The sequence below is a fragment of the Oncorhynchus keta genome, chromosome 1 (genome assembly GCF_023373465.1).
Source record: "Oncorhynchus keta strain PuntledgeMale-10-30-2019 chromosome 1, Oket_V2, whole genome shotgun sequence".
In the NCBI taxonomy this organism is placed as follows: domain Eukaryota; kingdom Metazoa; phylum Chordata; class Actinopteri; order Salmoniformes; family Salmonidae; genus Oncorhynchus; species Oncorhynchus keta.
This window is the reverse complement of record NC_068421.1, coordinates 32371856-32399238: the sequence shown is the minus strand read 5'-3', so window position 1 is coordinate 32399238 and position 27383 is coordinate 32371856. Positions and strand designations below refer to the sequence as shown.

Below are 27383 nucleotides of genomic sequence, written 5' to 3'. Positions count from 1 at the left end.
CAAAGCGACATGAACATCTGGCCATCCCATCAGATATCCCACCCATTGAACCCCTGGAACATCATATTGAGACCAGCCCTCCGACATGGAAAGAGGTGGAAAACACAGTTCGACGGGCAAGAACAGCATCAGCCCCGGGGCCAAATGGAGTCCCATACAAAGTATATAAGAACGCACCAGACGTCCTGAGGTTCCTCTGGAGTCTTATGAGAACAGCTTGGCAGAAGAAGATCATACCCAAAGTGTGGCGTAGGGCAGGCGGGGTCCTGATCCATAAGGAGAAGGATGCAGTGAACATCAGCCAATTCCGCCCAATCTCCTTACTGAATGTCGAGGGTAAAATCTTCTTTAGGGTCATTGCCCAGAGGATGGCCGAGTACCTGCAAAGGAATGCGTATGTCGATACATCTGTACAGAAGGCAGGAATATCAGGGTTCTCTGGCTGCTTGGAACATTCCAGCATGATCTGGCACCAGATCCAAATGGCCAAGGTGGAGAAAAGGGACCTCCATGTAGTCTTCCTCGACCTCGCCAATGCATTTGGCTCTGTGCCCCATGAACTTTTGTGGTCTGCCTTCAGATTTTTCCTCATACCGGACACCATCACAACCCTGGTGAAGTCGTACTTCTAAGATCTGCAGTTCTGCTTCACCACTTCAGAGTTCACCACCTCATTGCAGTGCCTGAATGTAGGTATAATGGCGGGATGTACCATTCCTCTGTTGGCATTGATAATGGCAATGGAGGTTATCATCAGATCCTCAAAATGGGTTGCTGGTGGACAGCGAGTCGACTCTGGTTTCCGCCTCCCTCCACTCAGAGCCTACATGGACGACATTACAACATTGACCACCACTGTCCCATGCACCAGGAGACTGCTCAGAAAACTTGAGGAGAACATCAGCTGGGCCCGTATGAAGATTAAACCAACCAAGTAATGCAACATCTCGATTGTGAAGGGAGTACTCTCTGACCTGAAATTCTTCATCGGAGATGACCAAATCCCAACAGTGTCTGAGCAGCCGGTAAAAAGCCTCGGAAGGTGGTATGATGCAAGCCTGAAGGACAAAGACCAGGTGCAACAGCTGCGCAAAGACATCAGTAGTAGCCTACAGTCCATCGACAACACCTAGCTACCTGGAAAGTTAAAGGCCTGGTGTCTGCAGTTGGGTCTCCTACCACGGGTGTTGTGGCCCCTAGCAGTGTATGAGGTTCCAATCTCAACATTGGAGAAGATGGAAAGAGGAGTCACAGGCTACTTAAAGAAGTGGCTCGAAGTTCCACGATGCCTTACCACCATAGGCCTCTATGGAGATGGTGTCCTCAAGCTGCCCCTCACCAGTCTAACAGAGGAATTCAAGTGTGCAAAAACCAGGCTCCAGATGACACTGAATGAATCTCGAGACCCAGTGGTGAGCAACAACGTGCCGACCTTGGCAACTGGGTGCAAATGGAGGCCAGGAAAAGCAGTCCAGGAGGCAACAGCAGCCCTCAGACATGCTGACATCATGTTCAGCAAGGGAGAGGAGGCCTTGGGCTAACTAGCCGTGCTGCTTGGAGTAAGGCCACTGCACCAGAGCGCCGGAAGATGGTAAGTGCAGGAAGTACGCCATCAGGAGGAGGCTGCAAGGTGGGCCAAGGCAGTCTCTCTTGCCAAACAGGGACAGTGGACTCAATGGGACAGTGTGGAGAAGATGGAGATCAGCTGGAAGGATCTGTGGGCCATGGAAGCGAGGCGGTTGAGCTTTTCCATCAGAGCAACATATGACGTCCTTCCAACACCAGTTAATCTTCACCAATGGTATGGTGAAGATCCGGACTGTGCCCTCTGTTCCATGCCAGCCAACCTCAGGCACATTCTCACAGGGTGTAAAACAAGCCTCACCCAAGGACGCTACACTTGGCGTCACAACCAAGTCCTTAAAAACCTTGCGTCCACCCTGGAGGACAAGCAAGCTGCCACCAACTCCCTACTACCCCCAGCAGCATCACACCCCTTACGGACGACATTTGTCCACGAAGGGGTTAAACCACCGAAGAGTGGCTCTACACCATTAGAGCGAGACCAGCTGCGCTTGGCCCGCGACTGGAAAATGCTGGCTGACATTGGCCGGCAACTTGTGTTTTCTCCGGAGATTGCAACCACCACCCTAAGACCTGACATGGTGCTCTGGTCCCGTTCACTCAAGAAGGTCTTCATCATTGAGCTCACAGTACCCTGGGAGGACTCAGTAGATGAGGCTGGGAATTAAGGGCCAGAGCCAGTGTTCGGAAATCAAAGCTGTATCGGAGGCGGCAGAAGGCATCAGTCAGTGGCTCTGGATGAAGATGAAAGTCCCCAGCTGGGCCCCGAAGTGAGAGGGCCAGGAGGTATGCGGTCAACAATGCTTGACTCAGGGAGGAGGAAGCCCCTGCCATGCATAGTCCCATGGGATGTTGGCTATCAACAACAAGGCAACTCCTATGACTAATTGGGAATGGGACGCAAGCGTAGGATTGATCACCCTGTCACTGGCCGCCTTTGGGGAGGGTGTATAGTGTGAAAGGCCGAAACACCCTAGGATCCAAAGGTACACAACTGACTATGCGCTCCCCAAATTTCACCAGGCTCACTGTTCATTAACTCTTGGAAGTGCTTGCACAAAGGATAGTAACATCTCATCCTGTGTTCTTGGAATCTGATTGCAATTGTTCCCGAATGAGTGAGCGTTCATGTGCAAAGGATTAGTATTTCAATTGTTATAATTATCAACTCTGTAGGGACTTCTCAGTCGACCCCCACTTCCCTTTTTATCTAACAAGCCGCCATGCCAGTTTAGCCCACTAGGGCACATTCCCCTATCATTTCTTGTAACCACTTTTACTCTGTTTGTTTGTGTGTGCAATTCTGTGATTTTTTATTTAGTTAATAAATAAATTATTTAAGACAATTGATGTATGGATGACTCATAGTGAAGACTGGGTTCGTGCAGATAACCAACAATTTAAGACGTTTGGAATGAGACTAACGTGAGGTAAAATAAATCATTCATTAATTCAGAAGACTATTGATCAGATATGAACATATCTGAAAAGTTATATTAGGAAAATTATAACGTTGTAATCTGAATATTTTCCTTGGTGCCCCGACTTCCTAGTTAATTACAGTTACATGATTAATCAGTTTAACCGCGTAATACTAATTGCAGAGAATATTTGTTAAAAACAAAGTCTCATTTAATGATAGTAAAGCCACGACAAATGTTTGTACCATGTTTTGTGCTGCTGCCATGTTGTGTTGCTACCATGTTGTTGTTATGTTGTGTTGCTACCATGCTGTGTTGTTGTCTTAGGTCTCTCTTTATGTAGTGTTGTGTTGTCTCTCTTGTCGTGATGTGTGTTTTGTCCTATATTTTTATTTAATTTATTTACATTTTTAATCCCCTGTCCCCGCAGGAGGCCTTTTACCTTTTGGTAGGCCGTCATTGTAAATAGGAATTTGTTCTTAAGTGACTTGCCTGGTTAAATAAAGGTTTAAAAAAAAGGTTGTTAAAAAATGTATCCTTATAGGAATGAGTATGTGCCTGGTAGGGCATGGGTTAGTGTAATGCACAGGAAAAACAAGAGGGCATATAGTAGAGACTGTTCTATGTCGACATGTCAGGTCTAAGGCCTTTCCCAAGACCAGTCTGATTGTAAAGCAGGTAGCCTATTGGTATGTGATAACACAAGGACAGTGTGCTGTATGCAGGTGAATGTAGGCTAGTCACCCCTCCACCAAGTGACTATAGCCAACACTCAACAACAGGGTGCCATTTGGGAAGCACACTGTAAGTATCCTACCTGTTTCTCCCCGCTGGGTTTCTTATGGTTGAGCAGCAGTTCCACGGCCCCCACCACCTCTTTACGGATGGCGTGTAGGAGAGCATCACCAACGTACACATTATAGGTGAGCAGCAGCTCTATAATCTCCAGGTTCTCATTCTCTATAGCGATCAGCAGAGCTGTGCGGCCCAAAGGGTCTATACAGTTAATGTTGATCCGGAAGTATATCTCTGCCTCCTACAAGCGTGGGGGGTGACAACGGATGATTACTTAGTTTTACGGTATCAAGAAAGCAAATTGTATCATGTTTATTGATATTGTACTTGAACTTCCTCCTTTCTTTTCACTCCCTCCCTCCCTTCTCTTCCCTACCTCACCTCTTACCTTTCTCCATCTCCCATCCCTCTACTCCCTCCATCCCTACCTCTAGAGACTTATTTATCCCTCCCTCCCTTCCCTCTTCCTGTCCCTCCCTCCATTTTCCTGTCTCTCTCTCCATCTCTCCATTCCTTCCTCCTTTCTTTTCACTCCCTCCCTCTCTACCTCCCTCCCCTCTCTCTCCCTCCCTTCTCTTCCCTACCTCACCTCTTACCTTTCTCCATCTCCCATCCCTCTACTCCCTCCATCCCTACCTCTAGAGCTTGTTTGATGGAAGTATAGTATGCTTTCTCCTACCTCCTTAATCTCCCCTCCCTTCCTCCCTCTCTCCACCTCTTTTCTCCCTCCCTCCCTCCCTCCCCGTTCCCCACTCATCCCTCCCTCTCCTCACTTCTTCCCTACCTCTAGAGCCTGTTTGACCGAGGCATAGTCTCCTTTCTCCACCATCCCCTCCCTTCCTCCCTCCCCTTTTCCTCTCCGCCCTGCATCCCTACCTCTAGAGCCTGTTTGAATGAGGCATAGTCTCCTTTCTCCACCATCCCCTCCCTTCCTCCCTCCCCTTTTCCTCTCCGCCCTGCATCCCTACCTCTAGAGCCTGTTTGAATGAGGCATAGTCTCCTTTCTCCACCATCCCCTCCCTTCCTCCCTCCCCTTTTCCTCTTCTCCCTGCATCCCTACCTCTAGAGCCTGTTTGACTGAGACATAGTCTCCTTTCTCCACCATCCCCTCCCTTCCTCCCTCCCCTTTTCCTCTTCGCCCTGCATCCCTACCTCTAGAGCCTGTTTGACTGAGGCATAGTCTCCTTTCTCCACCATCCCCTCCCTTCCTCCCTCCCCTTTTCCTCTCCCTACCTCGCCCTGCATCCCTACCTCTAGAGCCTGTTTGACTGAGGCATAGTCTCCTTTCTCCACCATCCCCTTCCTCCCTCCCCTTTTCCTCTTCGCCCTGCATCCCTACCTCTAGAGCCTGTTTGACTGAGGCATAGTCTCCTTTCTCCACCATCCCCTCCCTTCCTCCCTCCCCTTTTCCTCTTCTCCCTCATCCCTACCTCTAGAGCCTGTTTGACTGAGGCATAGTCTCCTTTCTCCACCATCCCCTCCCTTCCTCCCTCCCCTTTTCCTCTTCGCCCTGCATCCCTACCTCTAGAGCCTGTTTGACTGAGGCATAGTCTCCTTTCTCCACCATCCCCTCCCTTCCTCCCTCCCCTTTTCCTCTTCGCCCTGCATCCCTACCTCTAGAGCCTGTTTGACTGAGGCATAGTCTCCTTTCTCCACCATCCCCTCCCTTCCTCCCTCCCCTTTTCCTCTTCGCCCTGCATCCCTACCTCTAGAGCCTGTTTGACTGAGGCATAGTCTCCTTTCTCCACCATCCCCTCCCTTCCTCCCTCCCCTTTTCCTCTTCGCCCTGCATCCCTACCTCTAGAGCCTGTTTGACTGAGGCATAGTCTCCTTTCTCCACTGCTCCCAGGTAGTTCCTTTCCAGGCCAGACAGTTCAGACTCGGCCCTGACAATCCTCAGAGGGATCCGGTCCCTGTAGGATCCCCTTCCTCCCTCCCCTTTTCCTCTTCGCCCAGACAGTCCCTCCCTTTTCCTCTCCTCTCCACCATCCCTCCCTTCCTCCCTCCTTTTCCTCTTAAGAGTTGTCTGTCCTCCGGTAGTACAGTTGAGACATCGCTGCTACTGCTAGGCAATCTCACTCACCTAGACAGGTTAGATTAGATAACATTGATTACCCCTTATCTACATTTTGGGGAGGCAGTGGACAGAGACAGGGACACAGATCAGTAATGGTTTAATGGTTTGGTTGCAGACTGGACTCACTGGACAGACTTTTGGTCATTTACTTACATCTTTGCACCTCCAATAAGTATAATATGTTTTTTTGTGTGTCAACATTTGTATTTATGTTGTCATTTTTTCATTGGTGAGGGGGGGGGGGGCTCATAAAACTTAACCTGCATATTCAGTTCATATTGTATTTAATTGTGGACTGCCACTCCAAAATAAAAATGTAACATTTAAAATAGTACATAAATACGAAGTATTGATAATTATGATCATATTAAATAGTTTAAAAAGTACAAAATACATTTAGTATGTAGAGGGATAGAAACAAAAAGAAGTGGGCCTCCACCTCCAACCACCCATCCATTGCCCCAACCCCACTCAACCAACATGTCTCCATGTCTTTTACATAACTCATCAGTGTCATTATTTTCCTAACCATCCAGGCTGTATCACATCCGGCAGTGATTGGGAGTACCATAGGGCAGCACAACTGGCCCAGAGTCTTGGCCCAGAGGTCTGGCCGGCGTTGTAAATAAGAATTTGTTCATAACTGACTTGCCTAGTTAAATAAAGGTATAACACTTTTTTTGCTTTTTTAAAACCACCAATGTAAATTCTCCCTGTAATTCTCCTTTGTTGCTAGCAGGCACAAAGCAACCTGGTCTCAGAGAAAGACATAATATAATACTAAACTATTATACATAGTATAATACTAAACTCAGCAAGAAAGGAAACATCCACTCATTGTCAACTGCATTTATTTTCAGCAAACTTAACATGTGTAAATATTTGTATGAACATAACAAGATTCAACAACTGAGACATAATCTGAACAAATTCCACAGACATGTGACTAACATAAATGAAATAATGTGTCCCTGAACAAAGGGGGGGTCAAAAGCAACAGTGAATATCTGGCCACCACTTGCATTAAGTACTGCAGTACATCTCTTCCTCATGGACTGCACCAGATTTGCCAGTTCTTGCTGTGAGATGTTACCCCACTCTTCCACCAAGGCACCTGCAAGTTCCCGGACATTTCTGGGGGGAATGGCCCTAGGCCTCACCCTCCGATCCAATAAGTCCCAGACGTGCTCAATGGGATTGAGATCCGGGCTCTTCGCTGGCCATGGCAGAACACTGACATTCCTGTCTTGCAGGAAATCACGCACAGAATGAGCAGTATGGCTGGTGGCATTGTCATACTGGAGGGTCATGTCAGGATGAGTCTGCAGGAAGGGTACCACAAGAGGGAGGAGGATGTCTTCCCTGTAACATACAGCGTTGAGATTTCCTGCAATGACAATAAGCTCAGTCCGATGATGCTGTGACACATCGCCCCAGACCATGACGGACCCTCCACCTCCAAATCGATCCCGCTCCAGAGTACAGGCCTCGGTATAACACTCATTCCTTCGACGATAAACGTGAATCCGACCATCTGGTGAGACAAAACCACGACTCGTCAATGAATAGCACTTTTTGCTAGTCCTGTCTGGTCCAGCGATGGTGGGTTTGTGCCCATAGGTGACGTTGTTGTGATGCCTAGTGAGGACCTGCCTTACAACAGGCCTACAAGCCCTCAGTCCAGGCTCTCTCAGCCTATTGCGGACATTCTGAGCACTGATGGAGGGATTGTGCATTCCTGGTGTAACTCGGGCAGTTGTTGTTGCCATCCTGTACGTGTCCCGCAGGTGTGATGTTCAGATGTACCGATCCTGTGCAGGTGTTGTTACACGTGGTCTGCCACTGCGAGGATGATCAGCTGTCCGTTCTGTCTCCCTGTAGCGCTGTCTTAGGCATCTCACAGTATGGGCATTGCAATTTGTTGCCCTGGCCACATCTGCAGTCTTCATGCCTCCATGCAGCATGCCTAAGGCACGTTCATGCAGATGAGCAGGGACCCTGGGTATCGTTCTTTTGTTTTTCAGAGTCAGTAGAAAGGCCTCTTTAGTTTCCTAAATTTTCATAACTGTGAACTTAAATGCCTACCGTCTGTAAGTTGTTAGTGTCTTAAGGGCTGATCCACATGTGCATGTTCATTAATTGTTTGTGGTTCATTGAACAACCATGGGAAACAGTGTTTAAACCCTTTACAATTAAGATCTGTGAAGTTATTTTGATTTTAACAAATTATCTTTGAAAGACAGGGTCCTGAAAAAGGGACATTTCTTTTTTTGCTGAGTTTATATGTCCTCCAAATATGATAACTTAAGTCATCCAATGTGTACATACTGTAGCGACCCGCACAGACAGCTGTGTGTTATGTGTTAGGCTAGGAGGTGGTTGTGTTGTACTGACCAGTACCCGGTGTTCGCGGGGTCCGACCTGTCAATCAACCTGCTATCTGCCAATCACGGGAATGCCTGGAATGTTCTGATGCCGGGCATCCTGGTGGTTGGCGGAGTGGCGTGGAGGGGGTTGGGCAGGGGGTGGAGCATTGGAAGTTAAGACCAGGTTCAGCCTTTGTTCTCTCTCTCTTACGTCTGGGTTTCACAAGAGAAGGTCACGATTGGCTTGTGGGTTATCTGTCATCTATTTGGCGTGTGCTACGGCCCAAACAGTAGCCTGTGTAAAGTTGGTGTAATAAACCGTCAATTCGTAAACTCAAGCCTCTGTCTGGACAATTGTTCATTTATGATCTAGTCAGGTCATTACATTGGTGTCAGAAGTAAAAACGTTGATACAAGTTAGCCAGCTAGCTAGCTTACTTATGTGGCTAGCTACCGTAGGTGAGAACGGGGATTGAAAATGCTTCGAGGGAATCCGAAAGTGAAGGTGGAGGTAGGGGATGATTATGGCCAAGGAGGTGCGTGTGAATGGACGTCGGGGCTCTGTCTGAGGAGATCGCCAGGGCGTCGGAGCGCAGAGGCCGCTTGAGGGAGGACGTTAGAGCGATGGCGGCTGAAGCGGGCATGAGTGCTTCGTCGAATGTATTTCGCGCGGATTCTGGTGGGCGGACCGAAGTGGTGACGTCGACGTGGCGTGACGAGGAATCTGGGGCTCAGGATGTAAACAAACATGGCGGCGCCCAGTTCCCGGCTGCGTCCGTATCTGTTAAGACCCCGAAGTATTCCGGTAAGGCGGATTGGGAAGCTTTTCATGCTCAGTTTGAACTGTTAGCTCATTTTAGGGGTGGTCGGATGAAGAAAGGGCACTGCAGTTGGCTTTATGCCTCACGGATGAAGCTCTGGCCTGTTTGATATTGATTAGCCCCGAGGACAGGCATGATTATGGGGCTTTAGTGGGAGCACTGAGGAGGCGCTATGGACAGTGTGTACAGCCCGGGCTACTGCGCTCCGAACTGAGTAATAGACGCAGGCAGCCTGGAGAGCCTCTACGGGTGCTAGCTAATGACATTGAGAGCCTCTCTCGGCGGGCATATGCTCACATGCCCCCTCCGTGCAGAGCGAGCTAGCACGGGACCAGTTCATACAGGCGCTCTCTCCTACGGAGCTGCGCATACAGACCCAGCTGGCTCATCCTGAGTCATTGCAGACAGCCTTGGAGATGGCTTTGGAGAGGGAGCTGGTGTGGGCTGGGGCTTCAGCTGGGGCTTTGGTGGGGGTGCAGGGAGACACACCCTCTGTGCGAGCTGGGGGGCAGAGCAGCCCGGAGCCGGAAAAGCCTGCTTGGGTGGCCGAAATGACAAAACTCATTCGTGCTGTGTCGCTACAGGCGGAACGAAACACACGCCCTGGTCCCAGGGTCTGCTGGGGTTGTGGCCAGCCAGGCCATCTGCGCCGAGATTGCCCCATGTCCCCCAGAGCTCAGGGAAACGGCTCGGGGTCCGCATAGACCGGGTAGTGCGGACCCCTGGCTTTCTATCCCAACCACCATCATCTTCAGGAGGAGCCCACCGGCACAGACGGGGAAGCAAGGCTCCACTTCCCCCAGAAGCAGACGAGGGCAAGCGGATGGAGCCTGTTGTTGTGGTGGGCCGGACCTGTGTTGGGGACTTTTGTCATGTCCCTGTCACTGTGGAGGGGTGCCCTGCTCCGCCCTGGTGGACACTGGGTCCACAGTAACCCTGGTGAGGCCAGATATTGTGCCAGGTTGGACTCAGTGTGAGCCTACAACTGTGCAGCTCCGCACAGTCACAGGTGAGCTGGCACCCATGAAAGGGAAGGGAATAATGACTCTGACAGTAGGGGGCAGGACTGTGCGTCATCCTGTGTGGGTGGCGGCTGTGCAGGACCCTTGTATTCTGGGGTTGGACTTTCTTAGGAGCACAGGCTGCCAGTTAGACCTAAATAGGGGCACACTGAGCTTCCAGGGAGGGACGGAAGTCACCATGGCCCCCCTAATGTCACATTCACTCAACCCAACAAACCCTTTACTCCAACAGTTAAAGCAGCAGAGACTCATGGCTGCGCCCCTCCCCACAGCTGTGTGTGACTTTTCCCCAGTCCCCCTGTCACCTACGGCGGGCGGTGTGTTACATTCCCCCAGCTACCTCCATGACACAGCCCTCTGTGAGCCCGGGCCGCACCCCCAGCCCAGCTACCCCAGATGGGAGAGGAGAGGACACTGTCTGCAGTGAGGGAGATATGGGGAGGAACTGTGTTGGTCTTGACCCTGAGCAGCAGGAACGGTTGTGGCAGTTGCTGTTTGAATTCAGAGACAGCTTTGCGTTGAGTGAGGAAGAGGTGGGTCAGACTCATCTGGTGCAGCATGAGATCGACACAGGTGATGCTCGACCCATCAAGATGCGTCCCCGCCGTATCCCGCTGGCACGCCAGGAGGCGGCAGACAAGGCTGTGTTGGAGATGCAGCGGGCAGACTTCATTGAGCCCTCAGACAGCCCCTGGGCGGCGCCAGTCGTCATGGTTCCGAAGAAGGGGGGCAAGCTGAGGTTCTGTGCGGACTACAGGCGGCTGAATGAGGTAACCAGGAAGGACTCATACCCCATACCACGTATCGATGAGTCGCTGGACCTGGTTAGGGGTCCTCCTGGTTCTCCTCACTAGACCTCCGCAGTGGCTACTGGCAGGTGCCCCTCTCCCCAGAGGCCAGAGCCAAAACTGCGTTCTCCACTAACAGAGGACACTGGCAGTTCAAGGTCCTGTGCTTTGGCCTGTGCAACGCTCCAGCTACTTTTGAGCGTTTGATGGACAGGGTGCTGGATGGCATCCCCCGACAGCAGTGTCTGGTATACCTCGATGACATCCTGGCCCATGGCAGCTCCTTCCAGTCAGCCCTGGGGGCGCTACGGCGTGTGCTGGAGAGGGTGGCTGCCGCAGGTCTGAAGCTCCACCCCGAGAAGTGCCACTTCATGAGGAGAGAGGTGTACTTCTTGGGCCACCGAGTGGGGAAGGAGGGGATCAGCACCATGGAGCACAAGGTAGGGGCTGTTAGAGACTGGCCCACCCCCACCGACCAGCGTCAGCTGAAGAGCTTCCTGGGCCTGGCCTCGTACTACAGGAGGTTTGTACGGGGCTTCTCAAGCGTTGCTGCTCCACTGAACCGCCTGCTGCCGAAGGACAAGGCTTTCACTTGGACAGTGGAGTGTGAGGAGGCGTTCAACACCCTCAAACGTGCACTGATCGAGGCCCCGTGCTCGCCCCCTGACCTCACCTTGCCCCTTTATCCTGGACACAGACGCGAGCAATGTGGGCATGGGTGGGGTGCTGGCCCAGGTGGGGCCAGAGGGGGAGAGAGTGGTGGCGTATTTCAGCAAAACATTTGACAAACATGAGCGCCGCTACTGTGTCACCCGGCGGGAGCTCTTGGCTGTTGTGGCTTCCGTCAAACACTTCAAGTACTACCTGGGTGGTCTGCCCTTTACTGTAAGGACTGACCACTCTGCTCTCCAGTGGCTCATGTCTTTCAGAGAGCCAGAGGGGCAGGTGGCACGCTGGTTGGAGGAGCTTCAGCCGTATGACTTCACGGTCGTGCACAGGGCAGGGGCACGCCACTCCAACGCCGACGCCATGTCCCGTCGGCCCTGTACTGCAGACGGCTGCCGCCACTGTGAGCGGAAAGAGGAACGGGAGAGAGAGCTGTGTGCAGAGGAGAGGGTCTGTGCCACAGTGTGTCGGGCAAGCGGGCCTGTCTGCTGTGAGCTGCAGACTGTCGACGTGGCTGAATGAGGGCAGCAGCAGGGACGGGACACAGACCTACAACCAGTGCTACAGTGGGTAGAGGTGCAGGTGAGGCCACCATGGGAAGAGGTGACAGAGCTCTCACTCGCAACCAAAGGGTTGTTTGAAAGTTTGAGAGACTGTGGCTGGCTGATGGCGTGCTACAGCACGCATGGAAGGAGTCAGCTACGGGAGAGGAGAGGTGGCAGGTGGTGGTCCCAAAAGCATTGCGGGAGGCTGTGCTCCAGAGTACTCATGGGGGGGTGGGGGACTGGACACTTTGGGGTTACAAAAACACTCCGCCGCCTCCTTCAGGGCTTTTACTGGGGGCAGCACAAGAGGGATGTGGCCGTCGCTGTGACCACTGCACAGCGAGAAAGGGCCCCCCAGGCCACTCTCATGCTCAGCTCCAACAGTTCCCAGTGGGGGCTCCCATGGTGGGAGTGGATGTAGTTGGGCCGTTCCCCACCACAGACAGTGGAAACCACTGGGTGCTCACGGCCATGGACTATTTCACAAAATGGCCCGAGGCCTATGCTCTGCCTGACCAGGAGGCAGAGACCATCGTCGACGCCCTGACAGCGGGGATGTTCAGCAGGTTTGGAGCTGCAGAGTCCATCCACAGCGACCAAGGCAGAAACTTTGAGTCCCGTGTGTTCGCCACCATGTGTGAGAGGCTGGGTATGCACAAGACCCGCACTACTCCTCTCCATCCTCAAAGTGATGGCCTTGTGGAGCGCTTCAACAAAACGCTTGGACAGCAGCTGGCCATCGTCTCTTCCAAACACCAGCGTGACTGGGACAAGCACCTGCCTATGGTCCTCATGGCATGCCGCTCCGCTGTCCAAGACTCCACTTCCTGCACGCCTGCCCTCCTCATGCTGGGGAGAGAGATCCGCACCCCTGCGGAGATGGCGTTTGGTCGGCCCCTGGATAGCCCTCATGTTCCTCCGGGGCCGGAGTATGCCCGGAGACTCCAGGACCGCCTGGAGACAGCCCACACCTTCGCCAGAGAGCAGCTGGTGAATGCAGGTGTGAGGCAGAAAAGGAACTATGACGTGCACACCCGGGGAAGGCACTTTGTGGCTGGGGAGCTGGTCTGGGTCTACAGCCCCCTAAGGAAAAAAAAGGCAGATGCCCCAAGTTGGACAGTCACTGGGTGGGACCCTGCAGTGTCCTGGAGAGGGTAGGGGAGGTTGTGTACCGGGTGCAGCTTCCTCCCAGGGGGAGAAAGGTGGCACTGCACCGGGACAGGTTAGCCCCATACAGAGGTGCCTCTTCTCCCCAAACCCCAGGAACCCCCACAATTCCCCTCTCTGGCAATGACATTCTCCAGGCACCCACCCTCAGGTGCCGCAGACAAGGCTCCAGACAGCCCACTCCCCTGTCTCCCCCTGTGTCACCGCGTGGTTCCCCAGAGCCACGGACTGTATTACCCGTTCCCGCTTCCTTGTCACCCATATCCCTGCCTTCATCCCCTGGGTCCCAGAGGGGCACTCTGCGACCATCACGGCCACGCAGGCAAAGGAGACCTCCGGGTCGCTTCAGAGACTTTGTTTGTTCCCTCGGGGACGAGGGACTTTGTGGTGGGGGGGCTGTGTAGCGACCCGCACAGACAGCTGTGTGTTATGTGTTAGGCTAGGAGGTGGTTGTGTTGTACTGACCAGTACCCGGTGTTCGCGGGGTCCGACCTGTCAATCAATCTGCTATCTGCCAATCACGGGAATGCCTGGAATGTTCTGATGCCGGGCATCCTGGTGGTTGGCGGAGTGGCGGGAGGGGGTTGGGCAGGGGGTGGAGCATTGGAAGTTAAGACCAGGTTCAGCCTTTGTTCTCTCTCTCTTACGTCTGGGTTTCACAAGAGAAGGTCACGATTGGCTTGTGGGTTATCTGTCATCTATTTGGCGTGTGCTACGGCCCAAACAGTAGCCTGTGTAAAGTTGGTGTAATAAACCGTCAATTCGTAAACTCAAGCCTCTGTCTGGACAATTGTTCATTTATGATCTAGTCAGGTCATCATTATACGTCCTGTAATTCATAGGATATTATATGACTGCTATTCCATTCATTATGTAATGTGTAATACTAAATAGAGTGAGTCCGATTTACATAATAAATCTTACTCTGAGGCCAGGTTGACTTATTCAGATGTTCATGGCAATAAAGCAAAATATTTAGCAGAATCTAACAACAAAGTCAGCAAAGCAATTATATACATTTGATGGATAATTTAATTATGTACTAGTTTATTATCAAATGAATATGATATCAACTGCTGGTAATAACTGAATTTGGCTAAAGCCATTCATTTCCTCAAACGTTCAATGTGGTTGTTCGCAGGGCATCCCATCGATGCCAATATACTATACAAATGCATTATACACGCAAGCAAAAACACAGCTGAACTTACCCTCTCGGTCCTGTACGTTTTGACTATGACATGTGATTGTCAAAAAATGAAACACCTCTCTTCCATTACTTGAAACACATAGGCCTACAACAGCAGGTCTTCTGTGGGTTGCAGAACAGAAATAGGACGAAGAAAAACTATTCCACCATGTTCCTTTGTGTATTCCAGTTGACAGTAGTAGCATATACTGAATAAGGAGCCTAAAGTAACAACGTTATAATTAGAGCAAGCTAATAGTGTCTTCCTCTCTGGTCGCGATCAAAGATATTTGCAGAATAAATGATATTACAGAATTATCAACATAATTCCATCAGAATGATCGGGACTCGTAAGCATTCAATTCAGTAGAAGGTGTGATCTTGGACGTTTTAAAGTGTAAGAAATCCACCCTCGTTCAAAACATTCGCAAACACGCAATCAAGCCGGTTTGAAGAGACGCACACATCCTCTTCGCTGCCTCCAGCTTCGCGCGCTCTTCGGTTGATAGACTTCAGGAGGGTCTCGTGACTCAGTAGGAGTGTGTTTGTTCGCAAATGAAAAGCATGCCGGGGTAACACAGACGCACAATCCACTATCATCCTTTGAGATGCATGTCCATGTGAATTGATTGATTGGTAAAAAAAAAAAAAAGATTTTATAATTCCAAGTAAAAGCTTGTTCCAGCCAGAGACAACATTACATATGGCAACATTGCAGGGAATATCCAAACCACTGCACATTTAACTGAGTGACCCTTTTCAAATTTAATCAACTTTTTCCAATAAATGTAGTGGAGAAAAACATGACGTTGAACTATTTCATGAGGTGTAACAGATGGCATTGAATTTGTCATGGGATGTTGATGCAGTTGATGAAGTGAGCAACGTTATTATGCTCCTCCAGACACTTCAATAACTTAATTTGGATCCTTCTGAATAAAGTAGAACTAAGAGAATTGTGATGGCTTTCAATTTGGAGCCACTGGATAGGGTTAGGAAGACTGAACAGAGGGGATGGAGAATGCAGAACTATAGAACGTTCCTGAGGGAACTTAATATTGTAAATAATATTGTAAATTCCAATGTCAGCCAGGTGACATTCATCCTGAAGCAAACAGAGAGACAGACAATAACCTCAGTGCAGGAGGACAGGGGCTGAACATAGTAGGGCATTTCCCATGGCTCTGACAGTTTAACACATGTTCGTGCTGAACAGTTGTCTTTATCACATTAGAGGAGAACTGAAGAGGCATAGTTGACTAATTGAACTAGTATTAATAATCTGATTGAGTTACATTCAATTCGTTTAGTTAGGAGGACTGAGAAACAGAAGAAATTGCGTTAGGACTAATGAACCTGATGTGGGAAAATTTAGTTGGGGACATGCAACATTTATGTTCTGTGCATTGTGTCCTAAAATCTTCAGAATTATTTGTCAATTTGTATAATCCTTACAGCATTTACAATCAGCATGTACTGTAGATGTGCTCACATTCTTAGTGAACATCTAAGAGCACCTCATCAAGTCCCTACAAGATAAAACTGGAGAAGCTTTTCTATAGAAACAACCTACATAAGATGAAACACTGTACAACCAATCCTTACAATAATTAAGAGGCTACTTTGTTTTACAAGCTCATGTAAACATATGACAACATCAGGTTCTGTTCTCCTCACTGTCAGCATGGACAATGAGACAGAGCAGAGGTACGAGTTGTGTATGTTTCCCATCAGCCCGGCAGCAGGGACATGACTCTGCAGACTGCACATCTTCAAAAAAATAAGGACAGTCAGGAGGACAGGACAGAGCACATCCAGAGTTGTTGAAAATGTCCCAACGTCAAGACGATGCTTCACTTCTTTAAACAAGCTGACAGTTAAGAGAGGATAGGAGAAGACAGGATAGGGAAGTTGATGTGGCACATGCTCCATCTCTTAGATTGATTATTTGATAAATTCCTCTCCCACAGTGAGGAGTCCCTCTCCCACAGCCCTGTCAGAGGCAGTAGGAGACGGAGTGAGGAGTCCCTCTCCCACAGCCCTGTCAGAGGCAGTAGGAGACGGAGTGAGGAGTCCCTCTCCCACAGCCCTGTCAGAGGCAGTAGGAGACGGAGTGAGGAGTCCCTCTCCCACAGCCCTGTCAGAGGCAGTAGGAGACGGAGTGAGGAGTCCCTCTCCCACAGCCCTGTCAGAGGCAGTAGGAGACGGAGTGAGGAGTCCCTCTCCCACAGCCCTGTCAGAGGCAGTAGGAGACGGAGTGAGGAGTCCCTCTCCCACAGCCCTGTCAGAGGCAGTAGGAGACGGAGTGAGGAGTCCCTCTCCCACAGCCCTGTCAGAGGCAGTAGGAGACAGAGTGAGGAGGTCCTCTCCACAGCCCTGTCAGAGGCAGTAGGAGACAGAGTGAGGAGGTCCTCTCCACAGCCAGTCTGGGCACCAGTCTGTTTGTCCTATCATGCCACTCCTTGCCACACTTTGTCATGTTTGGCATGGCAAGAAGTTCACATAAATCAAACTTTATTTGTCACATGCGCCGAATACAAGTGTAGACCTTACCGTGAAATGCTTTACTTACAAGCCCTTAACCCACAATGCAGTTACAGTTACAATGATGAGTTGGAGCCCTCTTTATACAACTGTCGTTCTTACACATAATTTGATCAAATGATCATTTGATCATTCAGAACTGATGTGAACTTGTTTTCTTCATTTCCATCACTGTCCCAAAACAACATTCTTAGGCTGTGTCCCATATGGCATCCTATTCCCTACATAATGGGGAATAGTATTGTCAAAAGTATTGCACTACATAGGGAATAGGGTCCCATTTGGGACGCGACTGTAATTGACCTTATGTTTGAAAGAACAGCAATCTTTAAAACAGCCTCCTGACGTCTGTTCTCTCTTTGCATCTAAAACCATGGAACTGACCTAAAAAAATTATAAGACCTTGTGACGCACCACAGATAATGTCTAATAGGTTCTCCAATGAAATGGACATAGATTGATTTAGCGGATCCTCTGTGTTCAAGGCATTCACTGAAGTAACTGGCCTCCATGTGCCCTTTAAAGGCACAAAGCAGTTTTGTATATTCATTTATAGGGAATAATAGAGGCCTAAAATATATCTACTCAGCCCAGTTTTGAACCACTCTTTCCTCCGTAGCATTGGAAGCCGTATACGTACGGAAGCAGGATGACAATTGTTTGGGCCTTGTGTTACTAAGCTCTGGGTTGTGTCTGTGTAGGCAGGGTATACCAAACCAAAACACACAGCCACTCCCGAGGAACTCCTACCCCATGACCAGATGATAAGGCTCAGATAGCTTCAAGGTTTCCATCTCTGCATCCCAAATGGCACGCAGGCCATTTCTACACACTTTTATTCTGTATTGTCAGTCAGCATTCACTCAGTGTTATATTAACTTCTATCTTCTACTGCTACAACCACATTAGTATCATAGTATCATGGCAGCTTTTAGTGGTTTGAGAACCCCTCTGTACCCAGATAGGCTTTACCGGCTATGTAATATTTATTAAGCACCAAGGCCCGAGGGGCTGTGATATATTGCCAATATACCACGGCTAAGGGTTGTTCTTCAGCACGACCCGAAGCATTGTTATTATGCCATTGTTGACAACATAACTGACTGACTGGGCTCTCTGCTGGAGAAACCATTATTGTCGTTTATAAATATAGCTGGTTATATTGTCCTGTGGCATCACCTGCAGTTGTTGCCATGCCGATGCCATGTTCAGGAAGCATCTTATTGATGCGGTTCAGTGCGTCTCATCTGCATATTAATTAATACGAGGGGATTCATTGTTTCCTCTGTCAGTACAGATGGCAGACAGAACCATAGGATAGACCTCAGCAGATTGACACCTTAATCCCTTGCCTGCTAATAATCCGGTAATAGCTAGCGCCATTCACCATCTGACACCAAAAAAATAGAATTTTTGGAAAAGGTCCTCTCCGCAAGCCAGAACTTACTAAAAAAAACTCTATAAAGTAACATTTTATTTATTACATGCACCAAATACAACAGATGTAGACCTTACCCTGAAATGCTTACTTACAAGCCCTTATACAAAATGTGCTAAATAAACTAAAGGAAAAATAGTAACACTATAAAATAACAATACCAAGTCAATGCAGGGGTACAAGGTAGTTGAGGTAATAAGTACATGTAGGTAGGGGTAAATTGATTAGCTTATGTGAAGATTGTGAAAGAATGTGTTTGTGTGTGTGTGTGTGTGTGTGTGTGTGTGTGTGTGTGTGTGTGTGTGTGTGTGTGTGTGTGTGTGTGTGTGTGTGTGTGTGTGTGTGTGTGTGTGTGTGTGTGTGTGTGTTAGAGTCCAGTGAGTGTACATTGAGGCTGCACAAGACAGTTAGTACAAAAAATTCTGATAAATAATAATAAATAAGGGGGTCAATGCAAATAGTCTGGGTAGTCATTTGATTAACAGTTCAGCAGTCTTATGGCGTGGCTGTATAATCTGTTAAGGAGCCTTTTGGTCCCAGACTTGGTGCTTGCTGTAGCAGAGAGAACAGTCTATGATGTCGGTGGCTGGAGTCTTTGACTATTTTAGGGCATTCCTCTGACACAGCCTGGTTTAGAGGTCCTGGATGGCAGGAAGCTCGGCCCCAGTGATGTACTGGGCCGTTCGCACTACCCTCTGTAGCGCCCTGCAGTCGAATGCCGAGTAGTTGCCATACCAGGCAGTGATGAAACTACTCCTGATGATGCATCTGTATACATTTTTGAAGATCTGAGGTCCCATGCCAAATATTTTCAGCCTCCTGAAGGGGAATAGGCGTTGTCTTGCCCTCATCAGGACTGTGTTGGAGTTTTTGGATCATGATAGCGATGTGGACCACAAGGAACTTGAAGCTCTCGACCCGCTCCACTACAGCCCTGTCAATGTGAATGGGGGCATGCTTGGCCCTCCTTTTCCTCAAGTCCACAATTAGTTACTTTGTCTTGTTCACATTGAGGGAGAGATTGTTGTCCTGGCACCATACTGCTAGGTCTCTGACATCCTCCCTATAGGCTGTCTCATCATCGATCAGACCTACCACCATCGTGTCGTCGACAAACTTAATGATGGTGTTGGAGTCGTGAGTGGCAGGGCAGTCATGGGTGAACAGGGAGTACAGGAGGGGACTGAGCACGCACCCCTGAGGGGCCTCCGTGTTAAGGGTCAGCGTGGTGGATGTGTTGTTGCCTACCCTCCCCACCTGGGGGTGGCCTGTCAGAAAGTACAGGATCCAGTTGCAGAAGAAGGTGTTCAGTCTCAGGGTCCTTAGCTTAGTGACAAGCTTGGAGGGCACTATGGTTATGAATGCTGAGCTGTAGTCAATGAACAGCATTCTCACTTGTTCCTTTTTTCCAGTTGGGAAAGGGCAATGTGGAGTGCAATAGAGATTGCATCATCTGTGGAACTGTTGGGGCGGTATGCGAAATGGAATGGGTGCAGTGTGTCTGGGATGATGTTGTTGATGTGAGCCATGATAAGCCTTTCCAAGCATTTCATGGTTACAGATGTGAGTGCTATGAGGCGATAGTCATATATGCAAGTTTCCTTGGCGTTCTTGGACACAGGGACTATGGTGGTCTGCTTGAAGTAAGTCGGTATTACAGACTGGGTCAGGGAGAGGTTGAAAATGTCAGTGAAAAAACTTGCCAGCTGGTCAGATCCTGCTCTGAGTACGCATACTGGTAATCGGTCTGGCCTTGCAGCCTTGTGAACGTTAACCTGTTTAAAGGTCTTACTCACATCGGCTATGGAAAGCGTAATCCCACAGTCATCTGGGACAGCTGGGACACTCATGCATGGTTCAGTGTTGCTTGCCTCGAAGCAAGCATAGAAGACATTTAGCTTGTCTGGTAGGCTTGCGTCACTGGGCAGCTCGCGGCTGGGTTTCCCTTTGTAATCCATGATAGTTTGCAAGCCCTGCCACATCCGACGATGTGGTTGTCTGGGTTTGTTGGTTCTCATTCAGGGGGAACTTGATAAAAAATATTGTGAATAAACTTTTCAAAACGCTGGTAATGCCGAATTATATCACCTGAAGCTCTCTGAGACACCATAATTCATATTTTTATTTTACCTTTTTTCAACTAGGCAAGTCAGTTAAGAAAGAATTCTTATTTTCACATTTTCAATGACGGCCTAGGAACAGTGGGTTAACTGCCTGTTCAGGGGCAGAACTTGCAACCTTCCGGTTACTAGTCCAACACTCTAACCACTAGGCTACCCTGCCGCCTGGAAACATTTCACAACACTTTTGTACTAGTCGTCAACAATTTTGATTTCGGAACGTTTTCTTTGATGTGAATTATATCATTATCATCTCCATGCAAATCACTTTGTTAGTTACAGTGCAATGGAGATAATGATTTCAGGGTGTTTCATCAGTAGGATCCGCTAAAGCCACCCAGATGGAGCTCACACTGGTGGTGAGAATAACTGTACATCCTCTACAGTAGACGGGTACTTATCTCTCTCTCTCTCTCCCTCCATGTCTCTCCTGCACTCTTGTGCTCTCTCTCGCTGCCCTGTCATGTTTCTCTCTTCAGGCAAGAATCAGACACTTCCATCCTCTCCTCAGACATAGTGGGAGGACCTCCTGACCAGCCGTCCTGTCTCCTGGGCCTGACACACACCAGAAAAGAGAAACACAATTTTTTTCATTTTGATACCAATGTGTAAAGTATGTTGTTCCTGTCTTGAAAGCACCCCTTTCACTTTCTGCAGGGTGGCAGCCGCATTACAGACCAATCCTCACATTCTGTAGTGATTTGAAGAGAGTAAGAGGCATCTGGCAGCTTAAAGATGAAAGATACTGGCAAGATACTCCGACTGTTTTAGAGCTGATGGATATTCACAGGGGAGGGAGAGGTTTGACAGCAGATTCCTGATGACGTCTCAAATAAAATAAAATAAAACTGTATTTATCTTGCACATTTCGTACATAAATGTAGTCCAGAGTGCTTCACATACATAAAAAAATAATAACACGTAATAAAGATAAAAACATTACATATTTCTAATCAAGTGGATATAATACAGTAGAATAGAACAGTAAAACAACAGTGGACCTGAGAGACTAATGCAGCCAGTTATGTTTGTTACCAATGTTCCCTATAAGACAACAACATAGCATGGCAGGAAAACATGACAACACATCATGGTAGCAACACAACATGACAACAACATGGAAGCAACACAGCATGGCATCAGCACAACATGGTAGCAGCACATAACATGGTACAAACATTATTGGGCACAGACAACAGCACAAAGACAAGAAGGTAGAGACAACAATACATAATGTGAAGCAGCCACAACTGTCAGTAAGTGTCCATGATTGAGCCTTTGAATGAAGAGAAGGAGCTAAAACTGTCCAGTTTGTGTGTTTTCTGCAGCTTGTTCCAGTTGCTAGCTGCAGCAAATTGAAAAGATGATCGAACCAGGAATGTGTGTGCTTTGGGGACCTTTAACAGAATGTGACTGGCAGAACAGGTGTTGTATGTGGAGGATGAGGGCTGCAGTAGGTATCTCAGATAGGGAGGAGTGAGGCCTAAGAGGGTTTTATAAATAAGCATTCGGGTCTTGCAACAGTTTCCAGAGGAGTATAGAGATGTGTCCTATAAGGAGCATTGGTGACAAATCTGATGGCCAAATGGTAAAGAACATTTAGCTGCTCGAGAGCACCCTTACCTGCCGATCTATAAATTGCATCTCCCGTAATCTAGCATGGTCATCTGAATCAGGGTTAGTTTGGCAGCTGAGGTGAAAGAGGAGTGATTACAATAGAGGAAACCAAGTCAAACACTTTTTTCACCCCAATTGGTAGTTACAGTCTTGTCTCATCACTGCAACTCTCCACCTGGCTACCCCTACCCCGGTCAACAGCACTGCACCCCCCACAGCAACTCACCCAAGCCTTCCCCATTTCTCCTTCTCCCAAATCCAGTCAGCTGATGTTCTGAAAGAGCTGCCAAATCTGGACCCCTACAAATCAGCCTGGCTAGACAATCTGGACCCTTTCTTTCTAAAATTATCTGCGGAAATTGTTGCCACCCCTATTACTAGCCTGTTCAACCTCTCTTTCGTGTCGTCTGAGATTCCCAAAAATTGGAAAGCAGCTGCGGTCATCCCCCTCTTCAAAGGGGGGGCACTCTTGACCCAAACTGCTACAGACCTATATCTATCCTACCCTGCCTTTCTAAGGTCTTCGAAAGCCAAGTCAACAAACAGCTTACCGACCATTTCAAATCTCACTATACCTTCTCTGCTATGCAATTTGGTTTCAGAGCTGGTCATGGGTGCACCTCAGCCACACTCAAGGTCCTAAACGATATCTTAACCGCCATCGATAAGACACATTACTGTGCAGCCGTATTCATTGGTCTGGCCAAGGCTTTCGACTCTGTCAATCACCACATCCTCATCGGCAGACTCGACAGCCTTGGTTTCTCAAATGATTGCCTCGCCTGGTTCACCAACTACTTCTCTGATAGAGTTCAGTGTGTCAAATCGGAGGGTCTGCTGTCAGGACCTCTGGCAGTCTCTATGGGGGTGCCACAGGGTTCAATTCAAGCTTCAATGCCATACAACTCTCCTTCCGTGGCCTCCAATTGCTCTTAAATACAAGTAAAACTAAATGCATGCTCTTCAACCGATCGCTGCCTGCACCTCGCCTGTCCAACATCACTACTCTGGACGGCTCTGACTTAGAATGTGTGGACAACTACAAATACCTGTGCCTGGTTAGACTGTAAACTCTCCTTCCAGATCCACATCAAACATCTCCAATCCAAAGTTAAATCTAGAATTGTCTTCCTATTTCTCAACAAAGCATCCTCCACTCATGCTGCCAAACATACACTTGTGAAACTGACCATCCTACCAATCCTCGACTTTGGCGATGTCATTTACAAAATAGCCTCCAATACCCTACTCAACAAATTGGATGCAGTCTATCACAGTGCCATCCGTTTTGTCACCAAAGCCCCATATACTACCCACCATTGCGACCTGTACACTCTCATTGGCTGGCCCTTGCTTCATACTCGTCGCCAAACCCACTGGCTCCATGTCATCTACAAGACCCTGCTAGGCAAAGTCCCCCCTTATCTCAGCTCGCTGGTCACCATAGCATCACCCACCTGTAGCACGCGCTCCAGCAGGTATATCTCTCTGGTCACCCCCAAAACCAATTATTTCTTTAGCCACCTCTCCTTGCAGTTCTCTGCTGCCAATGACTGGAACGAATTACAAAAATCTCTGAAACTGGAAACACTTATCTCCCTCACTAGCTTTAAGCACCAGCTGTCAGAGCAGCTCACAGATTACTGCACCTGTACATAGCCCACCTATAATTTAGCCCAAACAACTACCTCTTTCCCTATTGTATTTATTTTATTTTATTTATTTATTTATTTATTTTGCTCCTTTGCACCCCATTATTTTTATTTCTACTCTGCACATTCTTCCACTGCAAATCTACCATTCCAGTGTTTTACTTGCTATATTGTATTTACTTTGCCACCATGGCCTTTTTTTGTTGCCTTTACCTCCCTTCTCACCTCATTTGCTCACATTGTATATAGACTTGTTTCTACTGTATTATTGACTATATGTTTGTTTTACTCCATGTGTAACTCTGTGTCGAACTGCTTTGCTTTATCTTGGCCAGGTCGCAATTGTAAATGAGAACTTGTTCTCAACTTGCCTACCTGGTTAAATAAAGGTGAAATAAATAAATAAAACAATGCTCGATTAACCCGGAAGCCAGCCACACCAATGTGTCGGAGGAAACACTGTACACCTGACAACCGTGTCAGCATGCATGCACCTGGCCTGCCACAGGAGTCGCTAGAGCATGATGTGACAATGACATCCCTGCCGGCCAAACCCTCCTGTAACCCGAACGACGCTGGGCCAATTGTGCGCCATCCCATTGGTCTCCCAGTCAGGGCCAGCTGAGACAGAGCCTGGACTTGAACCAGGATCTCTAGTGGCACAGCTAGCACTGCGATGCAGTACCTACTGCGATGCAGTACCTTAGACCACAGCACCACAGCACCACTCGGGAGGTCAGGTCTAGATTTAACCTTAGCCTTCAGCTATGTGCTGAGAGAAGGACATTGCACCGTCTAGCCATACTCTCAAGTACTTCTAAACCCTCAGAGGTAGTAATCACACCAGTGGGGAGGACGGGCATTGTTCTTAACAAACCACATAACCATTGTTTCAGAGGTGTTCAGAACAAAGTTAAGGGTAGAGAAAGCTTGTTGGACACTAAGAAAGTGTTGTTGTAGAGCGTTTCACAGAACATTCGGGGGGGCCAGCTGAGTATAAGACTGTATCATCTGCATATAAATGGATGAGAGAGGTTCCTACTGCCTGAGCTATGCTATTGAGGTAAATTGAGAAGAGTGTTGGGCCTAGGATCGAGCCTTGGGGTACTCCCTTGGTGACAGGCAATGGTTGAGACAGCAGATGTTCTGCCTCTATACACTGCGCTCTTTGAGAGAGGTAGTTAGCAAACCCGGCCAAAGACCCCTCAGAGACACCAATACTCCTTAGCCGGCCCACAAGAACAGAATGGTCTACCATATGATAAGCTTAGGCCAACTCAATAAAAATAGCACCACCACTACATTTCTTAGAATCAAGGGCAATGTTGACATCATTAAGGACCTTTAAGTTTGCATTTTGGACCTAAGGAGCCAATAGGCAGAGGGTAGCATAATTTGTCTGATTCTCTGTAATAATGGTATACGAATAAAAATGCTTTTTATTTTGTAAAGTGGTTTCTTGCATCAAACAACACAAAATAAATTTCATTCACCTCCTTGTCTGAGGGACAAGTGGATAAACACATTAATGTCAAGCCCTGCATGTTTTTTTCAAAAGTCTCATGAACACCACACAGTGGCTGCTACTGTAGGCTGAATGATAGAACTGCTATTTCCATGTTAAAATGTTATGGGATGCATTTTATACATTGTTTGTTATGGAAGGCCACTCTGTTAGGCCTACATTATAATAAAATAGCCACAGTATCCTATTTCGTCATGCTAAAACAGTACATTAAAGTTGGTACAATCTCAGTGTTCACAGTAAACGCGTGCTGGAAGTTGCACAGAATTTTCACAACATTCAAGTTTGCACTGCAGAAATTTGCAGACCAGAAATTTGCTTGTTTGTTACTTTGTTACTTAATTGACTGTTGCGTTCGATGCTGCTAGGTGTACTGTAACGACAGCTTGTTTCATTGAACTGAAGTGAAAACTTAATTTCTCCAGTGTTAAGTTTTTATCTCCATCTCTACATTCAAAGACTCAATCATGGACACTTACTGACACTTGTGGCTCCTTCGCGTGATGTATAGTTGTCTCTACCTTTTTTCCCTTCGTGCTGTCGTCTGTGCCTAATATTGATTGTACCATGTTTGTGCTGCTACCATGTTGTGCTGCTGCCATGTTGTTTCTACTGTGTTGTTTTCATGTTGTGTTGCTACCATGCTGTGTTGTCATGTGTGTCTTGTCATGTTGTGTTGTTGTCTTAGTTCTATCTTCATGTAGTGTTGTGGTGTCACTCTTGTCGTGATGTGTGTTTTGTCCTACATTTTTATTTTAAATCCACAGGACTGTCACACCCTGATCTGTTTCACCTGTCTTTGTGATTGTCTCCACCCCACTCCAGGTGTCACCCATCTTCCACATTATCCCCTATGTATTTATACCTGTGTTCTCTGTTTGTCTGTTGTCAGTTCATCTTGTTTGTCAACCAGCATGTTTGTGTCTCAGCTCCTACTTTTCCCCAGTCTCTTTTTCTCGCCCTCCTGGTTTTGACACTCGCCTGTCCTAACTCTGAGCCCGCCTGCCTGACCACTCTGCCTTCCTTCCCCTGGCGATGAGCCTGCCTGCCGACCTGTACCGTTTCCCCATCTGGATTATTGACCTCTGCCTACATTGACCCTGAGCCTGTCTGCAAACAAGTACCGTTGCACCACCTCTGGTTTACTGACCCCTGCCTGACTTGACCTGTCTATTGCCTGCACTTGTTGGATTATTAAACCATCGTTAATACGTTGTTGTATGCATCTGGGTTTTACCTTCATACCTGATATATACAGCTCGTTGAGTGCGGCCTTTGTGCCAGCATTGGTTTTGTGGTGGTAAATAGACAGCTACAAAAAATATAGATGAAAACTCTCTTGGTAGATAGTGTGGTCTACATCTTATCATGAGGTACTCTACCTCAGGCGAGCAATACCTCGAGACTTCCTTAATATTAGACATTGCGCACCAGCTGTTATTGACAAATAGACACACACCCCCACCCCTCGTCTTAACAGACGTAGTTGTTCTGTCCTGCCGATGCACAGAAAACCCAGCCAAAGGTATATTATATGTGTCGTCATTGATCCATAACTCGGTGAAACATAAGATATTACAGTTTTTAATGTACCGTTGGTAGGATTGTCTCAAACAAAGCTCATCCAATTTATTCTCCAGTAATTGCATGTTGGCTAATAGAATGGATGTTAGAGGCAGGTTACCCACTCGCCGAATAATTTTCACAAGGCATCCTGATCTCCGCCCTCTGTATTTCCTCATTTTCTTCATGTGAATGACAAGGATTTGGGCCTTGTCTGGGAGCAACATTATATAATTTGCTTCAGACTCAACAAAGAAAAAATCTTTGTCCAGTTTGAGGTGACTCGTCCTTGATATCGAGAAACTACTTCCTGATAGTCCTGATATCGAGAAACTATTTTTTGTCATAAGAGACAATAGCATCAATATTATATACAAAATAAGTTATAAATAATGCGGGAAAAAACACACAAAATAGCACAATTGGTTAGCAGCCCGTAAAACGGCAGCCATCCCCTCCGACGCCATTCTTCTACCCACTTTA

At 48.0% G+C, this 27383-nt stretch overlaps 1 protein-coding gene across 1 annotated transcript in view; it reads right to left on the bottom strand.

The window, feature by feature from the left end:
- LOC118395726 (short transient receptor potential channel 4-like) overlaps nucleotides 1-8887 on the bottom strand; it is a 38516-nt gene extending 29629 nt beyond the window's left edge. The window contains exons 1-3 of the mRNA XM_052518480.1: nucleotides 8796-8887; nucleotides 5599-5746; nucleotides 3823-4041 (exon numbers count right to left, since the gene is read on the bottom strand). Of these exons, the coding sequence (XP_052374440.1) occupies nucleotides 3823-4041; nucleotides 5599-5746; nucleotides 8796-8887 (459 nt within the window). The remainder of the gene's footprint in view (nucleotides 1-3822; nucleotides 4042-5598; nucleotides 5747-8795) is intronic.
- Between the last annotated feature and the right edge of the window lie 18496 nt (nucleotides 8888-27383).